Raw genomic sequence first — 16,800 nt, 5'->3', positions numbered from 1 at the left:
CCTCTGAGCTGGACCTAGGAGGACTGCCGAGGTAGTCACGGTGTTCTCTGTATGTAGGTTTATGTAGAAATTCAGAATTTTTTTGTTTGTATATTTATATGGTACGAAAAGGTTAGTTTAAACTGCAAGTCTGTTCAGTGCCTGTTCTGAGTAAATAGATTTTTGCATTTAAGTGAATTTAACCGGACAGCACAAGAGTTACTTGATCTAACGCACAAAGTGACATTTTTGCTTTCTGAATGAAATCAGGGTGGAAGAGTCGCATCTTGTTTAAAGTAAAGGCTCAGTGTCTCAAGCTTTGTCCAGTATTTTAGACTCACTGTGGCTCTGTTGTGTTAACTGAGCATGTTTTCTATGTCTTTGCAGCTGGCTCCTCCAGGACAGCAGCATGAGACTGCGGACGACGCACCCAGGGTTCATTCAGGCTGTCAACACTTTTTTTGACAAGCTGATACCAAAACTGGTTCCACTGCAGGTCAGGCTGGAAACATACCAGCTGAAGCAGAGTCTGTTAATCGTTTTAATTTAAAAAAATATGCTTGTTTGTGTTTTTTTAGTTCAAGAAAGGAGGTCCAATCATCGCAGTGCAAGTGGAAAACGAGTATGGCTCCTTTGCAAAGGATCAGAGTTATATGCTTTTCATTAAAGAGGTGACTACACATGAAACTTGATGGCATAGAACGGATCAATAGGATTGTTTTCACTTCTTCCTTTGTGTTTTATTTTGAAAGGCTCTGCAATCCAGAGGGATCAGCGAACTGCTGCTCACATCAGACGAGCACAAAGCGTTAAAGTCTGGGGGTGTGGATGGAGGTATATTAATAATCACACACCTAAACATAAACATGCACACACACGGTTAACCGAATCTCGTGTAGCCCTCAGGACAGTGAAGCTTCAGAAGCTAAATCAGAGAAACATCCAGGAGCTGACGGCTATCCAGGTGAGTCTCACCTTTCCACATCACTTGTATCCATCACTGATGACAGTAAGCAGATGCAAGCTGACTGTGTGCGCTGCTTTTCAGCCCAACAACCCCACCATGGTGATGGATTACTGGACCGGCTGGTATGATATCTGGGGAGAGCTCCACCATGTGCTGCCCCCAGAGGGTAAGGAGGGTTCTCTGTGCTGCTAGTGGCATGTTGCTCCCCTGCTATTTATAATCAACCTGGGTGGTCTAACAATGGAGTGTCGCTCAAGGGAGTAAAAATCATAATTCAGCGAGGTGGTAAAAGAAGCATACACATCCTTCTCTTAGTATCTATGGAAGCCATTGCTACATAGTGATGTTACATTAGCAAAAAAACAGGCAAAAAGCGTCTTGTGCAAATTGAATTCTTCTTATATTTTATAAAATGTAAAGAAAAATATTGTGGAAATCATTGCATGTAGTTATTTTATTGGTCTTTCATTCGTTTTTTACATTTGTGTGCAGTTTGTGCAGTGAAATACAAATCGGTCTAAATCTCCTGCTTCAGAAACCAAATTTGGAAATTGAAATCTGTTGGGTTTTTGTCTTATAATTACTGCTTTAACCTCCTAGGACCTGGCGTCCACATATGGGGACATCACATTTTGGGTTATTTAGACTAAAATACTCAATTTTGCTCTACATGGGCCTGATATCCACTTACGAGGACATTATACTGCTACTGTTCTATCGAAATTTTAAATGAATATCCTCATATGTGGCTCTTATTTTTCTTAAAAACAAAAACAAGGTTGAAAAAAAAAATCTGGTAATTCTTTGTTTTCACATTCATCGGGCCCCAATCAGCTCAAATATCAAAGAGAAATTAAAAATGCATGCCGTGGAAGAGTTCGGGTCTTAGGAGGTTAAAGCGAATTTGTTTTAAAAACAGTCGTTTACATCAACCAAACCAGTAAACATGGAAAACCTGCTTGTGAAAAGAAATTTGGATACAGAAATCTATACTCTTACTTTACGAATACTTTACTAACCCTTGAAAGAAATGCATACAGTATATGAGTAAAACCAGTCAAAGGGTAGCGTCATTGTCTGTCCCCTCTGATTCATCTTTTTCACTAGTGCTACTCTATCTCCAGTTCCTCTAAACTGCTGTAAATGTGTTTTCTTTCTCACCCCAGTGTAGATTTTTGCATGAGAAATGGCAGCTACATGCCCACAGTGGACATGCAAATGTCAGGGTCATGCTGCTTTTGAATGAGTCACTTACGTATTTAAGAAAATGAGTCAGAAGAGTTTCGGGATTCAAAATTTGTATTTGCATGAATCCATTACTCTAAACACTGTGAACACGTCTCATTTCTTGTCAGATATGGTATCCACTGTAAGGGAAATTCTGAGGAGAGGCATGTCTGTCAACCTGTACATGTTCCACGGAGGATCCAGTTTTGGCTTCATGAGCGGAGCACTCGCCAATCCCTCATACAGAGCTTTAGTGCCCAGCTATGGTTGGTTCCTTTGTACTGTGCTCAGTCTCAAATAGACTCTCATGCAAATTCACAAAGACGTTTGAGTGATTAATAACTGCCGTGTGAGAGCTGGAAAATGTTCTGTACTGTTGACCTTAACACCCAGCAGGTGGCAGCAAATGACAGTTTTCGCACACTGTTGATGTTCCGCAGATTATGACGCTCCTCTGTCTGAATCTGGGGAATACACTTCAAAGTACCATCTTCTCAGGGATTTACTTTCTCGATACAAAAACAGTAAGAAAAACACGAGATATGCAGCACATTATTACATTCAGTTACTGACCTCTTTGCCTCTCTGTGCAGCAGGAGGCTCTGACAGTCTCCCAGACATGCCAGTCCTGCATTACAGGGAGGCTTATGAACCAGCCATCATGTACCAGCACCTTTCATTATGGGATGCTTTAAGCTTCACAGAAGGAGTACGTTTATGTGAGATTATCTGTAACGTACATATCCTGCAGTGTAAACAATTTAGCTTTTCAGACAGTTCAACTGTTTCAATTGTCTCTGCAGCCATTTAAGTCCGCCAAACCAGTAAACATGGAAAATCTACCCGTGAACAGCAGAAATGGACAGTCCTATGGCTACACTCTGTATGAGACTATCATCAGGAGGGGAGGGCTGTTACAGTCGGGGGACAATGTCAGAGACCGTGCCCTGGTGAGTTAATGCACACTATACATGTGCATGATTTATAGCTTCCATAATGTGTTTGTAGCTTCTGAAAACAAATTTATTAAAAACTAGACTTGCTGCTAAAAGATATATGTCTGTTAAATATAAATCTAGTGGCATAAGATAGTCAGCATAGAAAAATTGCAAATATGGGAAAACAGCTAACCAGACTCTGTCCAAGGGTTAAAAATATCCTCCTAATAGCTCATTCATTAAACATTTTTGATATTGTTCATAAAATGAACAGCAAATAAAGAAATAATTAGAAAAAACCCTGCAAGAACAAAATTATTCCTTCTTGCTGAAAATTTGAACGATCAAATATAAAGCAGGAGCCAGAGGAGAGTTAACCTCGTTTACATCAGTCACACAGGCCAACAGACAAGTTAACAACTGCTGGTCATTATAAGAAAATTTATATTTCGCAGCCGGCTGTGAGTTGTTGTTGTTAAGCTGTTCAGTATAAGCTATAAAAAAGACAATCAGTGACTTCATGGTAACCAGTTACCTGAGTGCTGTGATTGCTTTGGTCGCTGTTGCCAGGGCCACCTGTGGTTTGTACTGAGATGTCGACTTGTCTGCAAACACTACCTCTGAGTGGTCAGCTAGCACATGTTGGGGAATATATACATTTTATACACTTTCCTCTAGAGTTTGCCACTTTGGCCCTGACTGAGGTCTTAGCAGAGCAAAAACACTGAGAAACAGTGACTCTGTCCAGTTCGCTCATTATTACTCAAGATTACAAAATCTTGTAGTTCCATTAAATGCTGCATGCACATATTTCAGTTGTAAATTGTTTACCAACAGCTTACTTCAGTTCGACATCAGAACTGCTTACGCTATTCGCAATGTTGGGGAGTAACGGAATACATGTACCGCCGTTACATATTTAAAATACAAAATATGAGTAACTGTATTCCGTTACAGTTACCGTTTAAAAAGGTGGTATTTAGAATACAGTTACTTTGTTGAAATAAATGGATTACACGGCGGTACTTCCCTGTTTCATATTGTGGCGGGTCAGGACTGTTTGGGTTTTGTTTGACAGCTACGTTCTGTTGTTCCAGGCAGCAGCGTTACGGTTGCCATGGTTACAGGGTGACGCTCTCTCTGCGTGTTTCCTGGGTGAGAGAGGCCTTTTTGTTGTTGTTGTTGTGCTAAGCTAATAGGCAGAATGCTACAGGTATAGCTCTAAAGAATGTAGCATCATGGGCAGTGTAGTCCGTGCTGCAGGGAGAATGGACTGCCATACACGTTATGTGTCTGTGAGCGAGGGAGGGAGAAAAAGGAAAAGTATGAGCTGTCATCGAGCAGAAACGGGAGCTGGAAGCATGTAAATATAATAATAACCACTGCAGCCAAGAAGAGAGCCTGACGAGCCCAGTTGTAAGTAAGCTATTAAGACTCGACTGTACACCGTGTTCGTGTTTTCCTCCAAAAACAATAAGTTCAGTTGGAGCAGCCTTTCAACGCCTCTCTCTGTCTCTCGCAAGCAAAGTTGACCCAGACAACAAAGTAAAGCTAGTTTTCAGCTACGAGCCGACACAGAACCCACCGTATTAGCCAGAGGTCCCTTTACTACGGTTCGGAGCCGCGGACCTTCAGTAACAGTAATAAATCACAGCAATAGTACATTCATGTAGTTGTAAACAGCATGATAATATATTAAGTAATCCAAAGTATTCAGAATACGTTACTCTCATTGAGTAACGTAACGGAATACGTTACAGAATACATTTTGGGGCATGTATTCTGTAATCTGTAATGGAATACATTTTAAAAGTAACCTCCCCAACACTGCTTATTCAACAACTGAACAAATGTGATCAAATGTCTATAAACCTAAACTCATCTGTCTGACCATCTTCACGGGTTCTTATGTATGGTTTACAGCTCTCTGCTCGTGGATGTCGTTTCCAGCTTTTTCCTCTCTCACTTTCATTTGTTCCTGTGGGATAGTTGTCCGCTCTGTCTCTACACTTGATGGGCTTCTCTCCCTCACATATTCTCTGGTGAATTTTAAATTCTACCAATTTTCTCAAAGTTAATGTCAGCCACAGCTGTATCTGACAGCTCAGGTGCAGCGCAGGATTGAGCCAGAGGAGGACTGCTTTATGACAAACTATTCCACTGTGTAAATCAGAGGTTTGTGCTCCTACGGTGTGCAGAAAATCTTCAGACAGTTCATTGGATTACAAAATCTTGTAATTCCATTATAGTTCCTGACCTGTCTGGATATTGCAGTTGTGCAAATTACCATTGTTTATATATATAACATATAATGCTAGATATTTATTAAAGTAAGCATTAATTGGATCAGTCAAAGCTGAGCACACTGCTAAAACCTTGGCCCTGTCCTCGACCTGCATGCTTACAGACTCCCTTTCAGTCTATTGTTTAATTGAAACCAAACAGAAGTGAACTGAACAGTGTTTTTAGTCACACACATAGAGATCTAAACATCTCTCTGGTAAATAATGTTTAGTGTTGTTCTGCACATCATGCAGGTCCCATGGTTTCAGGTTTATACGAGGTTATGGTTTATCATAACGGCGCTCTCCTCTGGATAAATCCTGAGGTCCACCTGAGGCTTAGTCCTCAAACTCACACAGTTTTAGCACTTTCACAGATGAGTTCACCCCATAGAAAATCATCCAGATTCTTCTTCCTCTTCTTTTCATTTCTCTACATAGTCACACTGTTTTCATAAAGAACCGTGTGTACAGCATTAGCTTAAATTGTATTATTTTTGTCAGACCCTCACTCGCTTCTTTTGCACTCCCTCATCAAAGGCCTTTATTTTTAGACACTAATTTGTACACCTCTTGTCAGGTAATTACTAAAATGAGCTGACTGCATCTCAAATCAAATCACTTTTATTGTCACATCACATGTGCAGGTACACTGGTACAGTACATGTGAGTGAAATTCTTGTGTGCGAGCTTCACAAGCAACAGAGTTGTGCAAAATACAATAACGTAAAACAAGCAAAATATAAGAATGGCCTTTATATCTTTGGATATAAAGATAGCTCACTGTTTGCATCACCCTATGATCATTCTACTTCCATGGACACACTTTTGTAAATGCATCATCATGCTAATTTGCCCTACAGCACTGACACTTTTTGGTAAGCCCTAAAAGAGGGTTTAGCACTGGCCCAGATATTAGTAGATCAGGTTTGAGATATTAAACTGACAGGTTTGACCACTCATGCTGTCTTTACCAGTTTTATTGCATGAAATGCTCTTAAAGCGAGGACCAACCAATTAAACTTCGGCTTAAGAGGTGTTGGGTTCAATATTGAGGAGGGAGAGTGAGTTGGAGGCTTGGACAGAGAAATCCGGGGTCCGAGGTGGTCAGACGGGCAGGCATGAATATCAGTGGTCAAAGTGAGTGGGCATAAGCCGGCTTATCCAAAGGTAAGGCACTAATACCTGTTGAATTATTTCCAAAATGTGCCAAATTGGACATGAAAGAATTTAAGCCTACTCACTGAAATTACTGGTGAATGTCTGTTTTGATTTTGGTGAAAATCTCATGAGAATTGTGGTTGAAGTAATGATGATGAAGTTTATAAGTAAAAGTACTGGGTTCGAGTCCCAGGGAAAAGGAAAACAGTGAAAGTGAGTTCGAGGCTCATGTAGGATTTAGGGAATTTGGTAATTTTATGGGTTTGAGTGCCAAATTGGTCAGACAGGTTGGACCTGAGAGGATATTTCATTCTTCAAAGAAAAAGGGGTGGAGCGTTGCTCTGGTGCCTTTCAGCAGGACACAGTTTAAACTAAATTACTACAGTTATTTGACACTAATGTGTTTTACTCCAGGTGTTTGTAGACAGAAGCTACATTGGCCTTTTCAAGCGCCAGAGTCTGGAGCTGGCGGTTCCTGATGGTAAGGTATGACATCAAGTTGAACAGTGAAGAGAAAGGCTTCATTCAGTGTGATGGATGCTGGCGAGCAGCTGTCTGGCTGTTAAAACGATCAAAAAACATAAATGTGATTGATCCCTACAGGGACGTCGTACTTTGAGTTTATTGGTGGAGAACTGTGGACGAGTTCACCAGGGAAGGGAGCTTGACAAGCAACGTAAAGGTGACTGACTGAAAATTTGCTGTTCATCGCTCTGCCTGCTTTTAAATCACTCGAGCAATCAGGTTGTAGAGGGCAAGCCAATTTCGATTTGTGTTTTTGCAGGACTGGTGGGAGACATTTTATTAAACAATATCCCCTTGAGAGATTTTACAATATACAGCCTGGATATGAAACCCAGCTTCATTGATAGGTTTGTAGACTTTATTAAATCTAATACGCTGCATATTACTTGCTTTTGTCTGTAATAGTGTGTTTGATGTGGCCTTATTTCAGTCTTTATTACGCACCCTGGAAAAGTCTTTCTGAAACACCCAGCTTCCCTGGATTTTTCATGGGCAGACTGTTTGCATATGGGTATCCAAGTGACACGTTTGTGAAGCTGCCAGTAAGTGAACATGAACATAAACAGCTATGTTAAAAATAAGTAAATGGCATTTAAATGAACAGAAAAGACTAATCACATTGTTACACCTTGAAATCCAATAAATTAGAAGAATTCCGATGACTGAAACCTCTTTGTGGAGTAGCAGGTGGAAACTGACTTTTAAATGTCTGTCATTAGGATCTTTTGTGCTCTATCCTATTGAAGTGTCTGCCTGTGAGTCTTCAATCTGGAAAAGGGTATAAAAAGCTCTTCAAATTATTTGAAATAACAAAATTAACTGTAAAGAAAATCAAATTACTGCCAGTTCACCGCTGGGTAGCTTGCCGGCATTGATTCAGCTTTGCATTCTTCAGCATCGCTTGAATATACAGTAATGTGAATCCGTTTATCTGAAAAGTGAGCTGAAAGTGGACGTTTTTGAAAGGATAATGATCTGAAGCACATTCGTGAAAGAATGGCTCAGAAAGAAGAAATGGAAGGTCATGCATTGACTTGGTTGAAAATAATAAAACCTTCAGTGTCACTGAAATGTTGAATGGGCATTTAAACCGATTTTTGCAGTAGAAGTAATTTTACAGGGAAGAGAGTTTAGAAAGCAGGTACTGGTGGACGTACACAAAACTCCTACCAGGAGTGCCAATGGGGGCAAAATGAGCTACTGATACTGTGGGTGCAATTTATTTTATTTTAAACAGAAGTATATGAGATCTGTTGGTAATCTTATTCAATGAAGGACTGAAGAATTACCATTTGTGCTGTCCCTCAAGTATAAAACATCTTTTGTCTGCGGCATTTTTAAAATCAAATGTTTCCTGTCTAAATATGTTAAAAACATACATAAAGAAGCCAGGTGTGTTTATACTTATTTTTTAATTTGTTTTAATAAATGTATGTATCTGGGATCCGCAGGGCTGGGAGAAAGGTGTTGTGTTTATCAATGGGTTGAACCTTGGGCGCTACTGGTCCATTGGCCCCCAGCAGACTCTCTACCTCCCAGGTCCTTTTCTCAATAGTGGAATCAATCAGGTATAGCTGTTTGGAAACAAATGATGAATTGTGATGATTGTAGCACTTTGTTAGTCTGTGTGAGCTCCGCTTACAGCTACATCCAGAGTCCGTGGATGCATCCTTCAGGTCGGAGAACAGCTCATTTTAATAAAACGAGCTTGTAGTTTGATATCTGCTGTCACAGTATGATTGTAAACAGCTGTTGTTGGTGTTTGTAATGTTGGTTCTAATGAGTTGTTGATCCCAAAAGTTCAAATATGTAAATGTCTGTCACATTTTTTCTCCTTAGTTTAATTAAGGATTTTGATTATTGCTTTTGTTTCTGTATCTGACAACCGTGACCTGATTTACTGTTAAACAAATTCAGCCTTTGTGTTTTGTTTTGCTTCATTTTCTTTTCTTTTTTTGCTTATATACTAAGCTAGCTTTTGCAATAGTGGCTTTGTATGATTGTTTCCCTGGATGCAGGCGATTATCATTTCATATAAGAATTACAGCAGAAGAACTGAATGTTTGGTGTTTAGGAGACGTTTGAAAAAGTAATTTAAACAAAAGATGAGCAACACAATTTTTTAGGCTAATATTCTAGAATATTTTTTATTCTCATAAATACAAAATGGTACAGCGCTTGTGTCCTTTCTTGTAGGTCTTTAACTACACAGCCAAAGCAGACGTGCTTGCGTGCAGTCCTCCAAAAAACCTCCACATAGCTTCATCGATCATCGGCAATGATGCTATGTGGAGGCAGAAAGATGATTGGTTTAAAGGTTTGCTAGAATAGGAAATAGATGACAAAGAATTTCTTAAAAAAGTATAAGACAGAATATAGACTTATGTAAAAGATGGTTGCAGCCACCATGATGTCACCATCTGGTCATAACTACTTGAGACTGATAGCAATACTCAGAGTAAAAATTGTAGTTTGACTGAAACATGAAGTGTAATAGTTGTTAAAGTGTTGTAATAGTGAAAGTCGCCGAGGTTGTGGGCGGGTGGGTGCACGGGGGCTCAGCCCTGGTGCAGGGGGCCTCTTGTGCATCGGCCTAACCGGGGGGCTCTTGAACTGGCAGGGAGGTTGTTCCATCTTTGCAGGAGTCCACTCTGCAGGTGGGGGAGAGACATAGGAGAGGTGGAGAATAAACTTAACCTGGGTGTCTGTGTCTTGTGTAGTCTGGGAGATGATTGAATGTTGGGGTGGGTACAGTTTCCTCTGCGGTGGGGTAGAGTGGGCTGCCCCGGGTCCTGTGGGGCTTGGCGGTGTTGCTGCCGTAGGCCCCGGTCTGGATGGGCCTGGGCTCCCTTGCCTTGGTGGATACCAGAGGACGGGGGTGCATATTGGGGTCAGCGGGGGAGCTGGCCCTAGGGAGGGACACCCTCCCCTCCCTTCTTTTCCTCCCCATCCCCGTCTGCCTCCCTCTTCACGCTCCACCACACCCACCCACACAGGTAGGGCTTTGGGGTGCGGGTGTGTCACCAGGGTGCAGGGGAGACATTCCCCCCCCCCTCTGTCCTCTTCTGGCCACCTGTGCCTCAATTTTATCTCACAACTTAGACATCCACATTACTTACACTCTCATAACACACACATATATATATATATATAGGGCCTTGAGGGTGGGCACGTTAACGGCGTCCAGTAGACGGTCTGTGTATTCAAACCTGCCTCTGGCGCCGGTGCCCACCTCTCAATTTTAAATCCATGTAGACATTGAGGGTTCTCGGGAGGGGCCGTGCTAACACCTGCTGCTCTCTGGCAGCAGCACCATGCTCTCCCTTGTTTTAAATACACTTTAGAGCAACACGCAGCAACACTACACTTGAGCGGGAGGAGGGAGGTATGGGGTCTTAACACACCCCTGTTCTCTGCTAGCCATCGGGGCGGGGGGGCTGGGAAGAGATGCTGGCTGTCCGATTGGCCTCCCTGCTGCTGCGGAGCCTGGGGCGGTCTGCTTGCCTCCACCCCGGAGGGAAGGGTAACATCTCTTGGGTCTGGGTGCCGTTTCCATCTCTGGGGGTGAGGATACCTGGACCCGGGATATAGAGTATGTTTGGGGAGTGTGATTGTGTGTACATGTCCATTTACGTTTATTCCTGCGTTGGGTGAGTGCTGAGTGTTTGTATATGTGTGCATGAGGGTGGGAATGCATGTCTGTGTCTGTGTGTGCCTGTTTGTCTGTGTCTATATGTCAGGTCGGGTCTTAGACTTCACCTCTCTGGGAACTCCAAGGCCCTCCAAAGTGTGGAGGCCTATCTCCCCTCACCACACTCCCTGCCGGTGACTGATGCCCTCAGGGGTCGGTGCGTTGGTGGTTCTTGGTGTCCGGGGCTGGGCGCTCAGGTATGTACCAGCTCACTCCCGGTGACTACTTGGCGGGGCCTGGCGCCTGCTGCTCGGTCAGGCCTCTTCCGGGGCGCGGGGGGCCCTCGGGCCTCCGGCCTCTGTGCCTGCGGCTCGGTTCACTCTGGCACAGCTGGCTGCCGGCAGAGCCGGCGGGCACGCCAGTGCAGCCCCCTCTAGCTTCTGCCCGGTGGCTACTGGGTGACCCCTCATCTGGGGATCCTCAGCCCTTCCCATGAAGGTGGCACGGATGCCCCTCCGGTGGTCCTCCTTGGGCTCTTGCACTCTGGGGCCTCTGGATGTCTGGGGCCTGGATCTCCTCCATGCCTGCTTCATGCCCTGGGGGACGGGGCTATGGCTCTCTACATCCTCTAGCAGACCATTACATGGGGAAACCATTTGAATACAAGCGCGCCGATCCACACAGGTGTGCACATGGGTGTTCACTATTCGTAGACTTAAATCACACCTTTCTTGGCTGCTACTTCAAAGCACATTGTGCGCTGTCTGTCCTGCGTGCTGCACAACAACATTCAATATTTAGTATTTACTGCTGTTTTCACTTAGCTAGATTAATGCGATGGTGTTGTGTATAGTATGTTGCATTGTTTTGTTTTGTTTTTTGCTTGTTTTCTATTCTTTTTCTCTCAACAGGTGATCCCGGAGATATTTTTTCTTCCCCCCTTTCTCACTGTCCCTCTCCCCTTCTGTTTTTCTTTTCCTTCCTCTTTCTTTCTCCCTCTCCTATCCCTCACTCATGTCTGTCCCGTCTGTAACAACTGAAAATAAAATAAATAATAAAAACAAAGGTCGATCAAATGGACCAATACGGCAATGCCATGATGATCCATTTGGCAAAATAAATCCATTGGGTATCCTTGTTGGTCTTCAGACAACAATTCTGACGGCTAAAGAACCAAATGGGACAGGCGAAAAAAGAAAAAAAAAAAAAAAAAAAAAAAAAAATAGTGAAAGTTGTGCCACACAGGTTACAATGTGTCTTATTTTCCCCGTTTCCATATGTTTGTATCTAAAGTGATGGCACAAGGACATGCTTCTGATTGGATCACGCCCACTCGTCCCATCTTTCTACACAACTAAATTAGTCCTGATTGGATTTTTCTCTCTCTCTATAATATCTTCATCCCATTTTAATCATTGATGAAAGAGTCAATAGACATCATCATAGTTTTTGTCCCTGTGACTTTAGCTTTTATGTAGTTATTGTCTTGTTTTTGTTAGAAAAAAGGTTGTTGACGAAAAATATGATGAAAATTATTGGTCTACAAAATTAACACTGCTTACTTGCTCTCTCTTATCTAGTGTTAGACGAGAAGACCGACGATATTAACGTGTTTAGGTTTTCCAAGGCTTCCAATAGCTTAGCCCAGCCTAGGATCACCATCGCTAATTTACATGTTGTTTGTTGTACGTTTCATTCATATTTGCTTGTAACATGATTTTGTTACCTTCTGGGCGACTCTTCACACTCTTTATACTAAATATCTGCTGGCTCTAGCTTTGTAAACTGCTGTACTGTTAATGTATTTTTGTACTAAAATTGCAAAAACCAAACAAATCTCTAACACCTGTCTGTGTTTTTTTCACACTCAAAAATTAGGTCATTGTGTTTGAGGAACAAGAGGGAGACTTCAAGGTCCACTTTGAGGATGAGGCTGATCTTGGCATGGCTGCTGACATCCAGTGACCAACATCACGTCACAATTCCAATGTTTGTGTTTATGTGTGAATGTATGTAAAATTTGCATTTCTTTTATATTACTATGTGCTTATCACATCAGGAGGAATTGAAATACAGGGAAACAATAAATTCTGTCAAATCCAATAAATGTCACCTACATATATATTGGGGGCTCGTTGGGGATTCATTTTGAATATGGCACAGTTTAGTCTGGTAGATTTTATAGCTAATCCTACTTTATAACAGCTTGATGTACGAAGGAAATATGATTTATGTGCAGTTGCCTCACATTATGAAATCTCTGTGTCTACATCCATGAAGAAAAGCGAATTTAGAACTCTGGTGAAATGGGCGTATAGATATATGTACACATACATAACACCCCACTCGCCCCTGTGGGCGGTTTATCCTTCAAGCTCGGGTCCTCTACCAGAGGCCTGGGAGCTTGAGGGTCCTGCAGTATCTTAGCTGTTCCCAGGACTGCGCTCTTCTGGACAGAGATCTCCGATGTTGTTCCCGGGATCTGCTGGAGCCACTCGCCTAGCTTGGGAGTCACCGCACTGAGTGCTCCGATTACCACGAGGACCACCGTCACCTTCACCCTCCACATCCTCTCGAGCTCTTCTCTGAGCCCTTGGTATTGTTGGATACCAAGGGCTGTTGGATGTTGCTGTCATTGGGAACCGCTACATCGATCACTACGGCCGTCTTCTTCTGTTTGTCTACCACCACTATGTCCGGTTGGTTAGCCACCACCATTTTGTCCGTCTGTATCTGGAAGTCCCACAGGATCTTAGCTCGGTCATTCTCCACCACCCTTGGGGGCATTTCCCATTTTGACCTTGGGACTTCCAGGTTGCCAGTCTTGGCAGCCGGGGGTCAGTCCGCCAGGGCCTCCGCTCCTGGCCGCCACCCGGCACACAATGCACCCGACCCCTATGGCGCCTCCTGCGGGTGGTGGGCCTGCGGGAGGAATGTCACCTCTCTGGTGGTGAAGGAGCCTGAGTTAGTGCGTGAGGTTGAGAGGTACCAGCTAGATATAGTCGGGCTCACCTCTACGCACGGCTTGGGCTCTGGAACCAGTCTCCTGGAGAGGGGCTGGACTCTGTCTCAGTCTGGAGTTGCCCCTGGTGAGAGGCGGCGGGCTGGGGTGGGTATTCTAATATCCCCTCGGCTTGCTGCCGGTACGTGGGGGTTTTTCCCGGTGGACGAGAGGGTTTGTTCCCTGCGCCTTAGGGTCGGGGAACGGGTCCTGACTGTCATCTGCGCTTATGCGCCGAGTGGCAGTTCGGAGTACCCAGCCTTCTTAGAGTCCCTGGGGGGGGGGGTGCTGGAAGGTGCTCCACCTGGAGACTCTGTTGTCCTGCTGGGAGACTTCAATGCTCACGTGGGTAACGACAGCGAGACCTGGAGGGGCGTGATTGGGAGGAACGGCCTCCCTGATCTGAACCCGAGCGGTGCTTTGTTATTGGACTTCTGTGCTAATCACAGTTTGGCCATAACGAACACCTTGTTCGAACATAAGAGTGTCCATAAGTGCACGTGGCACCAGGACGCTCTAGGCCGTAGGTCGATGATCGATTTTGTAATCGTATCACCAGACCTGCGACCATATGTTCTGGACACTCGGGTAAAGAGAGGGGCTGAGCTGTCAACTGATCACCACCTGGTGGTGAGTTGGATCAGGTGGCGGGGGAGGACGCTGGACAGACCTGGTGCACCTAAACGCGTAGTGAGGGTGTGCTGGGAACGACTAGCAGAGGCCCCAGTCCGCGAGATCTTCAACGCACACCTCCGGCAGAGCTTCAACAGCATTCCGAGGGAGGCGGGGGACATTGAGTCCGAATGGACCATGTTCAGCGCCTCCATTGCCGAAGCTGCTGCATTGAGCTGCGGCCGCAAGGTGGTTGGTGCCAAGCGGAATGCGGCTCGGGCAGTGGCTGAAGCAAAAACTCGGGTGTGGGAGGAGTTCGGAGAGGCCATGGAAAAAGACTTTCGGACTGCCTCGAAGAGGTTCTGGCAAACCGTCAGGCGTCTCAGGAGGGGAAAGCGGTGCTCTACCTGCACTGTGTATAGTGCTGGCGGAGCGCTGCTGACGTCGACTGAGAAAATTGTCAGGCGGTGGAAGGAATACTTCGAGGACCTCCTTAATCCCACTGACGCGTCTTCCAAGGAGGAAGCAGAGTCTGGGGATGAGGGGAATGACCCGCCAATTTCTGGGGGCGAGGTCACTGAGGCAGTTAAACAACTCCTTGGTGGCAGAGCCCCTGGTGTTGATGAGGTCCGCCCCGAGTTCCTGAAGGCTCTGGACGTTGTAGGGCTGTCCTGGCTGACACGCCTCTGCAATGTTGCGTGGAGATCAGGGGCAGTACCCGTGGATTGGCAGACCGGGGTGGTGGTCCCCATCTTTAAGAAGGGGGACCGGAGGGTGTGTTCCAACTACAGGGGGATCACACTCCTCAGCCTCCCCAGGAAAGTCTATGCCAGGGTGCTGGAAAGGAGAGTTCGTCCGCTAGTCGAACCTCTGATGCAGGAGGAACAATGCGGTTTTCGTCCTGGTCGCGGAACACTGGACCAGCTCTTCATCCTCTCGAGGATACTTGAGGGTGCATGGGAGTTTGCCCAACCAGTCTACATGTGTTTTGTGGACTTGGAGAAGGCATTCGACCGTGTCCCTCGGGGTGTCCTGTGGGAGGTGTTGCGGGAGTATGGGGTGTCTGGCCCATTGCTACGGGCCATTCGATCCCTATACAACCGTTGCAAGAGCTTGGTTCGCATTGCCGGCAATAAGTCGGACTCGTTCCCGGTGGGTGATGGGCTCCGCCAGGGCTGCCCTTTGTCACCGGTTCTGTTCATAATTTTTATGGACAGGATTTCTAGGCGCAGCCAAGTGGCAGAGGGCTTTCGCTTTGGTGGCCTCAGGATCTCATCTCTGATTTTTGCGGATGATGTGGTTCTGTTGGCTTCATCGGGTGAGGGCCTCCAGCTCGCACTGGAGCGGTTCGCAGCCGAGTGTGAAGCAGCGGGAATGAGGATCAGCACCTCCAAATCTGAGGCCATGGTTCTCAGCCGGAAAAGGGTGGAGTGCCCACTCCGGGTCGGGGATGAGGTCCTGCCCCAAGTGGAGGAGTTCAAGTATCTCGGGGTCTTGTTCGCGAGTGATGGGAGAAGGGAGCCGGAGGTCGACAGACGGATTGGGGCTGCAGCTGCAGTAATGCGGACGCTGCACCGGTCCGTCGTGGTGAAGAGGGAGCTGAGTGTAAAAGCGAAGCTCTCAATTTACCGGTCGATCTACGTCCCTACCCTCACCTATGGCCACGAGCTGTGGGTAGTGACCGAAAGGACGAGATCGCGGATACAAGCGGCGGAAATGAGCTTCCTCCGAAGGGTGGCTGGCATCTCCCTTAGAGATAGGGTGAGAAGTTCGGCCATCCAGGAGGGGCTCAGAGTAGAGCCGCTGCTTCTCCACATCGAAAGGAGCCAGCTGAGGTGGTTTGGGCATCTGGTAAGGATGCCCCCTGGGCGCCTCCTGGGTGAGGTGTTCCAGGCATGTCCCACCGGGAGGAGGCCCCGGGGCAGACCCAGGACACGCTGGAGAGATTATATCTCTCGGCTGGCCTGGGAACGCCTTGGTGTTCCCCCGGATGAGCTGGAGGAGGTGGCTGGGGAGAGGGAGGTCTGGGCCTCTTTGCTTAGGCTGCTGCCCCCACGACCCGGCCCCGGATAAAGCGGATGAAGATGGATGGATGGATGGATGGACTTCCAGGTTATACTCGGCACAGATGTTCCTGTACACTATACCGGCCACTTGGTTATGGCGTTCCATGTATGCCTTGCCTGCTAGCATCTTGCACCCTGCTGTTATGTGCTGGATTGTCTCTGGGGCATCTTTACACAGCCTGCACCTGGGGTCTTGCCTGGTGTGATAGACCCCAGCCTCTATGGATCTTGAGGCGTAGTGGTTAGACTACACGCCTTTGGAACAGAGGATCGCAAGTTTGATTCCCGCCTGGGGCGTCTGTATCCAGTAAGGGTCCTAAGGCTAGACCCCCTATGCTAAGCGAGCCTACCGCAGACATGAGCGAGACAGATAAATATGAAGGCATGCCGGCTCGGACGTCGCCCGGATCA

General features: G+C 45.7%; 1 protein-coding gene across 3 annotated transcripts in view; it reads left to right on the top strand.

Annotated features, from left to right (window-relative positions):
- Positions 1-16,764, top strand: part of LOC146509402 (beta-galactosidase-1-like protein 2) — an 18,064-nt gene extending 1,300 nt beyond the window's left edge. Inside the window, exons 4-20 of one of the 3 annotated variants that reach the window (XM_085174875.1) lie at positions 1-31; positions 367-475; positions 558-650; positions 732-813; positions 879-943; positions 1,028-1,112; positions 2,302-2,439; positions 2,614-2,697; positions 2,767-2,882; positions 2,977-3,123; positions 6,969-7,040; positions 7,158-7,236; positions 7,339-7,426; positions 7,510-7,621; positions 8,531-8,647; positions 12,589-13,524; positions 16,436-16,764. The exon at positions 1-31 is cut by the window's left edge and continues 65 nt beyond it. In XM_085174875.1, coding sequence (XP_085031001.1) covers positions 1-31; positions 367-475; positions 558-650; positions 732-813; positions 879-943; positions 1,028-1,112; positions 2,302-2,439; positions 2,614-2,697; positions 2,767-2,882; positions 2,977-3,123; positions 6,969-7,040; positions 7,158-7,236; positions 7,339-7,426; positions 7,510-7,621; positions 8,531-8,647; positions 12,589-12,675 — 1,505 coding nt within the window. In that variant the 3' untranslated portion in view covers positions 12,676-13,524; positions 16,436-16,764. Of the gene's footprint in view, positions 32-366; positions 476-557; positions 651-731; positions 814-878; positions 944-1,027; positions 1,113-2,301; positions 2,440-2,613; positions 2,883-2,976; positions 3,124-6,968; positions 7,041-7,157; positions 7,455-7,509; positions 7,622-8,530; positions 8,648-12,588; positions 13,525-16,435 lie in introns of those variants that run through there. The other 2 variants (XM_085174876.1, XM_085174877.1) reach the window with 2 other exon arrangements.
- The last annotated feature ends 36 nt before the right edge of the window (positions 16,765-16,800 follow it).

Source organism: Neolamprologus multifasciatus, chromosome 10 (genome assembly GCF_963576455.1).
Source record: "Neolamprologus multifasciatus chromosome 10, fNeoMul1.2, whole genome shotgun sequence".
In the NCBI taxonomy this organism is placed as follows: Eukaryota; Metazoa; Chordata; class Actinopteri; order Cichliformes; family Cichlidae; genus Neolamprologus; species Neolamprologus multifasciatus.
The sequence above is the reverse complement of the archived record's forward strand: the minus strand, read 5'-3'. Positions and strand labels throughout refer to the sequence as shown.